This window comes from Pavona decussata, unplaced genomic scaffold (assembly GCF_977016875.1).
Source record: "Pavona decussata unplaced genomic scaffold, jaPavDecu1.1 SCAFFOLD_302, whole genome shotgun sequence".
Lineage (NCBI taxonomy): Eukaryota > Metazoa > Cnidaria > Anthozoa > Scleractinia > Agariciidae > Pavona > Pavona decussata.
Window position 1 is genome coordinate 100985 of NW_028145698.1, and position 12660 is coordinate 113644.

General features: G+C 38.6%; 2 protein-coding genes across 2 annotated transcripts; both read right to left on the minus strand.

Annotated features, from left to right (window-relative positions):
• Positions 1 to 3976: 3976 nt before the first annotated feature.
• LOC146454334 (uncharacterized) lies at positions 3977 to 7675 on the minus strand. The gene is made up of 3 exons (XM_085095485.1): positions 6193 to 7675; positions 5143 to 5174; positions 3977 to 4709 (listed from the first exon to the last, which is right to left on the minus strand). Exons 1-3 carry the CDS (start codon positions 7585 to 7587, stop codon positions 4550 to 4552), a joined length of 1587 nt encoding a protein of 528 aa, XP_084951611.1. The 5' UTR covers positions 7588 to 7675; the 3' UTR covers positions 3977 to 4549.
• Positions 7676 to 9505: 1830 nt separating this feature from the next.
• On the minus strand, positions 9506 to 12659 carry LOC146454335 (protein zwilch homolog). The gene has a single exon (XM_085095497.1). The coding sequence runs from the start codon at positions 12618 to 12620 to the stop codon at positions 10626 to 10628; it is 1995 nt and encodes a 664-aa protein (XP_084951623.1). The 5' UTR covers positions 12621 to 12659; the 3' UTR covers positions 9506 to 10625.
• Between the last annotated feature and the right edge of the window lies 1 nt (position 12660).

Genomic DNA, 12660 nt, shown 5'->3' on the forward strand with positions numbered 1-12660 from the left:
TTCATAAGTTTTTGGCTCTACACTGTTTGAAAGTAAAATTACAGTGTGGAGTCAAAAACTTATAAATTCAACCAAAACTGCATATCCTACACAACTATTACTATTACACCACTACATTTATGTCTAAGTTTCATTTGAATGCTTAACAACAGTAATCTTTGGTTGAAGCATTGTTAAACCAATCAGAATTGCTCAATTTTGGTGTAGTTTGAACAGTGGAACCCCGTTAACTCAAATTCCCTTTTGACTCGAACAAAATTTGATTTCCCCCAGATTTGACCCATCTTTTCACAGCAGCCCAGACATCATGAGCAATATTTAACAATTAGATTATGAGCTCGAGATTTCTATCGCGTGATAATTGATGAGGGCGGAGCCCGAATCAGCTATCACGCATAGAAATCGAGAGCGAATAATCTAATTGTTTTAGTATAAATCTACTAGTTGGTCAAAACTAAACTAGTAAATTATCTATATCCTCATCGCAGACACTTCGAAAACGCGACGAAGCGGCCGCCATTTTTTTTGAAAACCGCTACTCACTATCTATCACAGAATAGATAGCGAGTAGCGTAGCCAATCAAAGAACGGCATTCGTGATAGAACACTGGTAGATTTATACTAAGAGTGGTTATTTGTAAGCTGTTACAAGGGCTGTACAGGACAATATTTTAAACGGTCCGAATAACAATATAAAAATTTTAAAAAAGTACAAAATAAAGCTTCCTCATCTTTACTCAATTGCTTTCTGAAGTGTTCTGACTGGTTTAAGTGCCATTTTGTCTGGTTTTGTTATTTTGAGGTTATTTTATAGTACTAGAACATCTCTTTCTCCTAATTGAGTACCCTCACATCCTTCCTTCACTTATGTCTAGAAATGCACCTATATTTTACATACGACAGACCTTTTTGTCGTTTTCATGTGACTTCATATGTTGACAGAATTATTTGTGTTTTAGTTAGAATTTAGGGTAGGGAACACTTTGTGATGTCGATCATACAGTTCATGCATCTCATTGGTGTGCATTTCTAGACATATCTCCCCTTCAGGGGTTTAAGTCAAATCGATTTTTGATGGGATCCAAGAGCAAAATAACTTAAGAACTGTACAATAATAGTTAATAAAGTGATATTATTATACAAAGCTTTTGCCATCGCTCATAGTTTAAAATTTGTGTGGACATTTGAAGGGGCGCCTGGGAAATAGCCCTAAGTGACTTCTGATAAACTGCTAGATTCTCCTTCCAGATTAGCTTGCATTTCCTTCTAAAAAGGGGAGAATTTAACAGGAGATCAGGAGTCACTTAGGGTCAGTTATTCTTTTGACTATAATTTGACAATATAATCGCATTCCAAGATTGAATCCTAATTTCTCTTTCATTCCGAAAAATGTGAAAATTCTTGGTGTCCAGACCGCCAACCCTATTGCTATTTTTGGGGGCTTATTTCTGAGGGCATGTGGCTACCCCTACCCCCCTCACCCACAAAGAAAAGAACATTTGAATGCATCTCCATAAACTCTGATTACTGCTAGTTCTATGGTTTGACTTTGTGTTACAAGTCAAGTCATGAAGTATATATACTTGAAACACTTGTTTTGTCCCCTACATATTAATGACTCACTCAGAAATCATGTCTCAAAAGAGCCACAATATTTTGGGTATGTAATTTTTAATTTTCCAATGATAACTTTGCCAAATTTTGTGTCCTATGTCAAAATTCACACACAGCATCACGGCAATTCACTAACACTGATTCTACTACTGACACTTATTAATGCTTCTTTTAACAACAGAAAACTGTTCCTTTGGATATGGTTTTACAATATTGTAGTTCTTTACTGGATATCTCAAAATCCCACTTTTTCAAAAGGGAATTTTCCATTTTTTCCCCCAAGTGCCAGATCCTTACAAACACAAGTTTATAAATTTGTAACTTACTGCAAGTGGGGTACTGTATAGTTAACCAAATGCAAAATATTTGAAATGGAGAATAGGCCATTTCCACGTTGCTTTGAACCTCATTATGAAAGTGCAGGCTTCCTGCAAAGCTTTTCAAATGAAAATTAGTGTCGTTTGGGTATGAATGAAAACTAGTTTTCATAATAAAATCTATGCACAAAGCCTCGCTTTCATAACGAGGTTCAATGCAACTCGGCCTTCTAACTAGATTTTCAAGCACTTGACAAAGTTGGATCACCCAAATTTGTGTGCCTTAGATATGAAGCACAAAAATTCACACAGTTAATTAAAAAAAAATTATCATTAAATCTATTTCACAGTACACTTTTATTGCTGCAGCAATTTCTTCTTCAAATAACAAATAGTCTAAACAAAAAAATATTACACTCTCTCTTTACACCCTGGTACTATTTTATGCAAAAAATCTAGCCATTTCAAAAATACATTTTTACTGTTACAAAATGCGCTAAATATATATATATATATATCTGAATCAAGAGAATAATTTATATCATAACAATAGTAATACATTGAAATTAGACATTGTAAGCTAAGCCTTTGTAAAAATTATTTTTAAGGCCGATCTGGACAGTATGACCATGTCATCATGCAACGTGCAGAAAACAAGCCTATGATACCAACAATGAATAAGCAAGACTTCTTGCGATATTTGTCATGCACAACATGTCAAATGTCAAAATTCATTAACAGTTCATCAAGAGAAAACAATGAAAGGAGTTCACTTCCGTGAAGGAAATGTGATTTAATTATTACTAATAAGATTTGGTGAAGTTTTGCTTCAAGTTTCTTCAAGAATTGTTGATGGTTTGAGAAGTATTATATCAAACACGAGGAAGAGTGTTTCCTCCGATTTCCAAACACCGAGAAGTAGGTTGGAAAAACTAGGCGAAGCCAAAATTTTTTCACCAACTTTGAGGTGTTTGGAAATAGAAGGAAACACTCTTTCGAGTGTTTGTTATAGTTTCTCAAACTATTGATAATTCTTGGAGATATTCGAAGCAAAAGTTCACAAAATTTTATGATGATTAAGATCACATTTCTAAACCTCCTTCACGGTAGTGATTTGCTTTGTTTTGGCTTGATGAATTATTAATGAGTTTGAGAAGTTTTCTTAATTATCAAACACTTCAAAGTGAGGTTTCCAAACAACTTGAAGTTGTTAGAAGAAACCACGGCCCTGCCATGATTTTTTCAACCCACTTCCTGGTGTTTGGAAATCAGATAAAACAACCTTCCTCGTGTTTGATATATAATGAAACATTTCTTACAACACCATGACAACAATTGTCATGGTGTTGTAAGGCATGTTTCATTATATATCAATATACATATTATTGTACACACAGGCAATGTTGAAATTTGTAGATGATTTTTTTGTAGGGCACGACCAGCATGCAATACAGAGGTGATCACTACAACAGCCCATTGCAAATATTTAAAGTCATACTGTTTAAAATGGCCTTAAAAAATGTGCGTTGCATAAGCAAATTTCTTGTTTGCAAACCACTTGTAATATTTCTAGAACAGAAAATTACTGCAGCTAATTCTCCAGCTTATCCTGAGTACATGGTTTAGAATTGAATATTCACAAAAATTATGTACAGTTGGCTAGCTGTAAAATTCTTTTGTTTGTTTGGCTTTGCTTAATATCCATATAATTTCTGCAGAAAGAATAACAGCTTTGAAATGTATGTATAAAATCATAAGTACAGCTACATACAGCTTGATTTCAAGCTACTGTGAGCATTTACATTTTTACATCATCACTTCCTGATAATGGGCACAAAAGCCACATCATGACACATGAATCACAATCTCGTACCTAGAGTCCTCAGGCTCTTTGGCCACCAGTAGAGACTCCAGGGTACTCATGGAATTTTATTACCGCAGGATTCCTGCGGTAAAACAATGCAAGCCGTTAAGGAGCAGCCAATCAAAAAATTTAATTTTTTTCTAATATTTCTCCAGGGTCTCTCCTGGTGCCCTAACCCCCTACCCCAGACAAGGTGGGTCCTCTTCGAACAAACTTGTTATGACCAGTTCACTTAGTCCAGTTTTATTTCTCCGAGGCTTTAGCTTGCGAGAAAAAATCTGACAAGTTAAATTACATAATTATATTGATTTCGTATTAAACAACTTTCTGTAAATTATGAAAAAAAGGTTTTTTGCATCATGATGACAGTTTTCTTTCATCCAATTGAGCTTTTAACAGTCTTCTGCTGTGCAAAACTCTGGAAGAGCGTCATAAAATATGGTATTTTGGTAGATATTTGCACTTTAAATTGTTACATCATGTAACAAAGTAGAACAATGATCCTTATTCCTCACTTTAATCCAGCCAAATTTAGATAGTGTAGTTCCAGAAAAAATCCATACCCACCCCATGGAAGGTCATTGGAAATTCCTAGGGGGAGGGGGGTCATAAAAGACAAAATTTAAGAAGCAAAGTATGAAGCTAAACTGGAATTTTCTGGGGGGATGGGGGTACAAAACAAAAAACCTTCGGAGGGGGGGGGGGGGGGGAGTATGGATATTTTCTGGAACTGCATATTATCTTTTTGTTATTTTCATGTTTTGTCGCCCTCCTTTCCTGAAGGTTTCCTTTTATGTCTTGAATGAGAGAGAGATTTTGCAGCATTCTGTCTTTTTTCCCAAAGATCAGGACGATATGTCGTGAATTTCTCTCTTGTGACCTTTTTCACCATGAAGAATGGACCCTTTGGTGTACTACAATGTAAGTGGCACAAAATAAACAAGCATTAAAATAAATATTCTTGCTTGGCTATGAGGTTTACAGGGATAAAACAAAATAAGTAAATTATTCATCTCTGATTTCTGTTGTATTATTCCCCTAAGCCTCATAGCCAAGTACAGATTCTAATTAGCAGAATTTGAGAATTTGACAACTAACTGCAAAATTAATGCTGTCGCCACTAGGCCAATTATCAATAGAGAGATTCTTGTCAAGGTTACAGTAGAAAGGATCAGGGTTAAGAGGCAAAGAAGTATCTCAAGCTTCCTTTAAAATAGTTGCTCCTCTTCCACATTCCCAGCAACATTCCTGCTACAAGCTATTGCACTGCAAATTCTCAATCAAGGAGTAACTTAAATACTGCTTTCCTAATTCCAATAGAAAGTGCAACAGAGTGCATAAACTTACCCATCCTGACTCTTGCTTTGAATTCTGTTTACCTGAAGAAAGAGCACAGAAAATGAAACTGTACAAGTGAAGTGACATTTTCTTTTCATTTAGGGGGCATATCACCTTGTCTGGACTTGGCATCTTGATGAGTTAAGCGTTTTCTTTTGTGCCAGCTGGGGTTTCAGCCCTGGTTAATTCAAACTTGTTGGATTGTAGGTTCCATAAAACAATCCCTAGCTACCCTTCCCCATGAAAAGTTGCCAGAAAATGCCTTCCATGAGTAAATTTTGGGGGGTTTGATTTTGATGGGTCAAGAGAACAGAGGTGCCTGCTTGGATGATCCCTCTTAGCTGTCTACCTCCTGCAATAACAAACAAGATACACTGAATGGCCATTTTATAGAAGAGGATGCATTGTCCGTCTGGACGATCTCCGGCAAACATTTGTTGTTTGTCTGGTTATGCATCTGTAGTATAAAGATGGCACAAGATGCATTATCCATCTGGACGAACTATCTTTCCTTGTGCGCCGTTCAAGACGCAGGAGTTTCATTAAGATTTTGAACATTTGGGCATTTTGCACCTAGGCAGGATACAGTAGGTAACTTGGATGTAATCTTCTATTTAAAAAAAAAAACTGGTCGGTGTGTTAAAAGCAGCCGGGCGAAGTTGTGGCCTCAGACAGCCTGGAGCCCAGCCCTTAATGAAAACTCTTAGTTTGTCCAGACAGATAATATCGCTTCCTCTAGTATGAAAATGGCCGAGAAATTATTTCTTGGCATATTCTCGGTATAGTTCTAGCTGGAGGCCCAACTAGTTCCATTAACACTGAAGGCAAAAAAATGTCGTGTTACTGTTTAATCTCGTTTCTTTTTTTTTGGGGGGGGGGGAGGGGAGGGGGGTTGGTTGTTCAACAATGCTCAGACAAGATTCAATTTTAGTTTCCTTTCTCTTGGCTTCATTATTATAATCTGGAAACTGCTACACGGGTTACCAGCCATTTTCCAGGTGTAGAACCTTCCCTTACACACCCTCATACAGGGACACCATTGTTAACCACTTTACTTACAGCTGGAGGTCCCTTCTCTGATACAGTCTCTTCCTGAGAGGACTCCTTAGCAACTGGACCAAGTCTCAAAGGGTTCTCCAAAAATTTAGTCCCATGAAGTCCCTGCATATCACCATTGGTAATCTGCTTGAGAAATTTGCTCAAAGTTTCTTTTAGATGTTCTGAAACTATCCCATTTATAGAGTTTTCGTCTGTTTGTTTGTTTAACTCCATCAACAATGCAGAAGTATGATTTATGAGTGTCAAAGTGGGGTCACCTTCACCAAATGACAGGGCACTGTCCTGTGTCGAGTTCTCGGTCATTAAACTCAGCTGGCTGTCCTCTTTGGACAGAGAATTAATTGACTTCATTGTTTTCACTCTTTCAATAGCCTGCTCGAGTTTTGAACGATAGCTTCCTTCTAATTCTTTTACCGTGTTTTCAAGTTGATTAATTTTGTCTGACAAGTTGACTTTTTCTCTGGCCAGCTCTTCGTTGGCTCTTTCAGAAATTTCCAGCTTTTCTTGAAGATTAACTATTTGAGTCTGGAGCGCATAAGAGGATTTCTGATCTTTCCGTTGAAGGCTTCTTGCCTTTATCTGGTAATCCTCTAAGGATCTCCTTTCCTCGACAAGTTGGTTAATTCGATTTTCGCGACGCTGGAGTTCTTTATTTGCACTACCAAGTTGATGTTCCAACTTTATCACCAGATCTTTTGATTCCTTTCTCTCGCATTCCAACTTAGACTTTTCCCCTTTAATCATTTTCAGATCCGCCTCTAGAGCTTGAATAGTAGCTTGACTTGCATCCAAACGTGCTTTGACGAGCGCAAATTCGCGTGTTGATGCTGTTGTCAAAACTGAGCTGACCTCAAGTCGTTGCCTTTCGTGTTCCAATTCCCTTATCCTTTTCTCGCTACACTGTAGTTTTCCTTCCAGGACAGATATATGACCTCGCAAAATATCCATGCATTCTTTATCGTTGCGTCGCAGGTCTTCCTCTAATTCCAACTTGAGTTTAAGTGTCTTTATCTCTTCATCAAGCCTTGCTTTGTCTTTCTCGAAGGTCGCTTCCTGTCGTCTCAAACGAAAAAGTTCTTCCTGCCACATTGAGTCGCTCCCGTTGGAAACATCACTTAATTCGGTTAAACTAATATCGGCGTTTTCCAAAGCATCAAATCCACTTGGGAATCCATTAAATATAGGGCAATCAGTCTCGTGATTTGGTGATCTTATCAGACATCGGCAGCCTTGCTTGTGGAAAAGGAGATTCCATTGGCCCGAAAATACCGAAGGTTGTAGTAAACTGTCATCGATTTGGAGCTCGTCGATCTTGCACGGCAAGCCAAAGGAGAATCCATTGTAACTTGCAGACCGTTTCATGGCCATTCTTTGGGTTTTGCTTTGATTTGACATGACAACAAACAACAGACAACAGTATCGCGTGTGTGAAACGGCGTGAAGCGAAGCAAAACAAGAGCAAAACAGTACATGTACTTGTTAGAAGCAATTCCCGGGATGAACCAGGGAGGGGAGGGTGCAGAGTATTATCGACGTTTTGCCAAAGTGGCAAGCCAGTGAATTCACCAATGTTTTCCTCTTTTGATAAAAATTCGGATGCATTGAGTGTTAAACTAATTAAAGTAGAATCTCTCCTCCAGAATAATTCTTTTTCGGAATTGAGGTGTATACTAACCTACCAGATGGGGGTGGGGTGAGGAACATTATATGGTACATCCGATTCACAGGACACCCAACAGCAAAAAGAAGCATTTTGTGGTTGTTTACGACTATGGGGGGAAAGCATTCCTTAGCAAGGGCTATTGAAATCCAACAAGAGAATTGGGAGTAGCCACGCGTTTTTTTTTGTTAGAGATAATTAAGCAACAATAAATTTCTCATAAAAAACAGTAAAATACAAAGCAATGTATGGCATTTTTTTCCAAATTGAAGCTTTATTATCTCTGAAAAAATGCATGGTTACCCCAAATTTCTTTTTGGGTACCAAGAGCACTTGCTGAGTGCTGCTTTCTCGAAATAGTTTTAAACTGCGCAAAAATATCCCTGTATTAGAAGGCACCACCCGTAAGAAACCTGAGTATCTCAAGATGCGCAGAACGTAATGCATATGCGCAGTAACAAAGGTAGGCACCGTCCTAAGAATGCACGCTGTCCATGTAAACCTGTATACGGGCACAACTATGACTTAAAAGTGGAAATTCTGAACATTAACACTACCTCATAAGCTAAGGCAGTAGAACAGCAGACGAGATTAGTGCATTAGTATTATTATAAGTAATATTAATTATTATTACTAGATAGGGCAGATTATTAAATCTTTTACAAAGGACTTACCAAAAGTTGCCTCGCAAGCAGAGTATGCTTACCAACAGCAATAGTGAACAGTCAATTAGTAAAAACACTGGAAGCTACCTGGCAGCATTGGCTTTACATACTTTAACCTGAGTATCAAACCTTCCTAAGGAGAGAGGGGAGGAGGCAGAATATGCAAATATATGCAAAATATTTCTTTAGAACCAAAGTGAAAGGAATGCTTTTTTCTGCATACATTAACAAAAAGAACTGATGGTCTTTTGCAACATCAAATTTCAGAAGATACAGTGTCACTATCTAACTTTCCATTTGTCTATCCTCAACCTTGTTGTCTCATTGAGCTAGTCATGACTAGGCTCTCCTTTCACTTCAAAGATGGCTGCTGTGTTAGATAAAATTTCCTCAACAAAAGAGATTCAAAATCTCTGCTAATGCAGCTCTTTTTGATGTCAATTACTTTTGTTTTCAAGTTTGCTCCAAGTTCCCTACCCTGGGACAAACATTCTGTTCAAAGTTTCCCAAAATTCCACTTGTGTGAGGCTGCCAACGGTGATCAAAGTCTCCACCTCAGCCCATACCTCCCCCCATCCCCCATTGATAGGTGCATGAGGGCACACACTTATTGAAATAGGGTGCTTATGAACAAAAATCACATTCAAATATGGCTGCATATTGCAAAAAATCATTTTGCTAAGTGCTAGCAAGATGGTGACTGGTCCATTTACCCATTATTCTTAGCATAATATCCACAAACCCTAAAAATGCACAGAAAAAAATCTTAAAACTTCAAACCTAGCATACAGTGCTGTTAGTATAGGGATGAATTTAGCAAAAAATTATGACTTTCTATATGCCTATTGGCTGTGCTAGATTTGCAAGGTATTGTGGAAAATATACAGGCACCATCTTTTTCTGTACCATGGATTGGGTCTGCATTAATTTTGTTAACCATGAATTGATAACTGGACATTCATAAAATTTAGGCATGAGAGGGGGCACATCCATGTTAAAATTACTTTAATTAAGTTTGCAACAAGCAGCAAGCAGTTTTATCCTGGCTATTATTTTACAAACAATAATGACCTGATCTCTCAGAGGACTTCTAGCTCTATATTTACAGCTGTTTTGAAGAAATGCAGGTTTTAATTTCAATCTTGTTTGATTCACTGAGTAGTCAAAACATTTTCAGAGATGTCCTGTGAGATCATTTTAGGCATTTGCAATGGTTGGTACTTCTTACTAAGATGACAGCATTTTGTTCAAGGAAGATTAAACTGTTCTGAGTGTCAGCTGTAGGAACCTAAGTGTTATCAGCTACGGTGAACAAATCCCAGTCATAGTGTTACCTTATGTACATTAAATTTTTGTAACAACTGTGTAAGTACAAGGCAAATTATTTTTACAACATTCCTCAAACCACCCACCCCTACTACAGTCAACTCCCTATATTGCAACGCCCTTGGGACCGTGAGTTAGTGTCCTTAATAACGAGAGTCAGTAATAGCGGGAATTTATTTCAGTCAAACGTCTGTAATTTATTTTTGGAGGGGATTTAGCTGCTGTCTGTAATAGCGAGGTGTCCGCCAAGTGAGAGTTGACTGTAATGGGTAGTGTATGCTTGTACAATAACATTTCCAAGCCAACTTATCAAATCCATAATCACAAGGATCATAATCACTTTTCCAGTGAGATCAATACTTAGAAAAAGAATATTGTTTTTCTTGCTGACATATTATCCAGGACGACAATGCATACCACAATGGTACTTAACAGTACCCACATTGAAGGGACTTGATATAACATATACACTGTTACAAGAAATACTGAACAGCTAAGTGTTCTTGATGTCCTTGACTCTACACTTTTTCTCACTTCTCATGCTCAAAAGGTTTTGATTCTAACCCACTTTTTCTACTTTCTTATAATAAATTGCAAAACAGATGATAATTCTCAGATAAAATTTCCGAGCCCCCGGCAGGAATCGAACCCATGACCTTCCAGTTACTAGGCTCTGAAATTTTTTCCAAGAACGTCATTGTGTACTTATCATCTATTTCGCATTGGGTGGTTGGCTGTTTTTTGTAATTATTTCCACAAAGTTAGTACAGCCACAGTTACAGTTACTGAATAACAGGCATCACCACCTGCTTAGCACAGGACAGAAAATACTGAAATTTATCGTTATCTGGGTCAAAGTCTTCATCATTCAGCTCGGTGACGTCATAAGCCGGGTCTCCACCGTCACGTACATTTCCTGGCTGGCTTGTACTTAACTGAACAATGGTTGTGTGACAACTTGTTTTTGTCTTGGATTTAATAGCGGCACACCAAACAGCAGGGTTAGATGTTGCACAGATACTCTTGATTGCAGCTCCAGCAGTAGATCCAAATGCTGGCAGTGAAAGAGAGAACATAGGTTGTTGGCTATCTGGGTGCGATTGGTAATAAGTGAGGGCACTTTGGGTCAAGGATCGCAGATTTTCGTGTTCTAGTCTAGTTACCGATTTGGCTGTTACAACTAGCTCCGAGGTTTGATGAAGTTTCTTGATATTTGAGACCCTGGTGTCAAGTGGAACATCACTGTTAAGGTAGCTGGATAGCTGCCCCATGGTTGCAAGTTCCTCGTGTATAAAATACTGGGTGTAATCGCGGGCTAGCTTCTCAGCACCAATTTCTATCAGGCACTTGATAGCTGAAGCAGGATAAAGAAACTCCTTGGCTCTGTTTTGAAGTTTCTCTTGTTCTTCTTTGGTCTCAAACTGCAGTAGCTTTCTGATAAACACTGCAAGGGATGTGACATTTGAGCTGTGGATGACTGGTTGGCATTTTCCACTGAACAGAGCGACACTACACATCTGCAATGAAGATACAAGGTCATCTTCATCAACACAGTCCTTCAACAAGAGCCAAAGTCTTTCAGTGAAATCCAAATCTTTTCGAGAAAACTCTTGCAACGTTAAGTGAGCCATTGTGGCATCAGCAAATGTAGGTTCTCCGTCATTTTCTTCTTCTTCTTCGAGCTCCTCTTCAACAGTTGGTGAAAACACATTGCTTGAATTTAACTTGGCAAAGAATGCATCCATCTGGGTGGAGACTGGGTTTGCATTGGCAGTGGAAGGTTCTGGCCACGGGAATTCTTCATCCTTTAAAATCTTGGAGAAGTGATCAATTTTCATCAATTCCAGGTACAAGGAATATGTGGCAAGATGCACGCTTCCTGGCATGCTCTTAATGTGAAGAACTCCATCGCACGAATGTGGATGAGGTTGGAGGAGGGAGTTGACACCATTCCAGGTCAACTCTAAAGCAATCCTGCTACTATCACATTCTTGGTTATCTAAATGTGATGTACCCATGACCTCATGAAGGGCGTAGCCATGAGTTTCGACAAAAGCATTTGACGAACCAGTAGAGTGATGCCGCGTGAATGAACTCAGCTCTGGCAAATCTTCTTTCTTTGTTATCGGTTCACTCTTACTGGTGCAGATGACATGCCTCATGGATTTTCTACCAGGATCGTTCATGTCCTTGTTGGTCAATTTGACATTTGTCTCTTCTGGGGCCATTGCTAGGTAGGTAATCTCTTGAGTGTTGTTCCCATCTACACACACCCACAATTCTACAGGCTGTACAGAACCCCTCAAAGCATTTGCATAGAGAGAGAGAAAATACCTTGCTTCTTGTAACGAAGTGGGGTGAATCTTTGCCAGTGATAACAGCCATTCGGCGACACAGCCTTTGTCTTGGCTATCATCTTTGCTTACACCGGTGTATGATTGCAACGGCTCGCTGTTTGTGAGGTAAAACACTTCTTGAGAAAGCGGTGTTCCAACTGGGACCCTTTCATTCTTATACCTAGTTAATTGTGAAGTTGCTTCGTTCGGGGAATCACAGGCATCTTGCAAACTTTTCCCAACAAGAAGAAAGCCCATTGGACTTCTCCCGACTATTCTTCGCAAAGGATGCCATGTTTTCGGCGGGATGACCCAAATAAAAAACTCATGCTGCGAATCGCATGTCAGAAACTTTGATTCTGTGACTTTTCCAGAGGAACTGTTGACCAAATTACTCAGAAATTTGGTCAAAGAACTGACATCGTGAACAAAATCCTCCATCTTGAAAAGTGGCGGGAAGAATGTTGGATGGTTGGATCCA

Bases quoted from the DNA above. Each gene is read 5' to 3' on its own strand.
- LOC146454334 (XM_085095485.1), bottom strand. From the start codon at position 7,587: ATGTCAAATCAAAGCAAAACCCAAAGAATGGCCATGAAACGGTCTGCA. The intron at 5,175-6,192 runs GTAAGTAAAGTG...CTCTTTCTTCAG, and splicing joins CAGAGAAGGGACCTCCAGCT to GTAAACAGAATTCAAAGCAA. The intron at 4,710-5,142 runs GTAAGTTTATGC...CTTACATTGTAG, and splicing joins CAAAGCAAGAGTCAGGATGG to TACACCAAAGGGTCCATTCT.
- LOC146454335 (XM_085095497.1), bottom strand. From the start codon at position 12,620: ATGGAGGATTTTGTTCACGATGTCAGTTCTTTGACCAAATTTCTGAGT.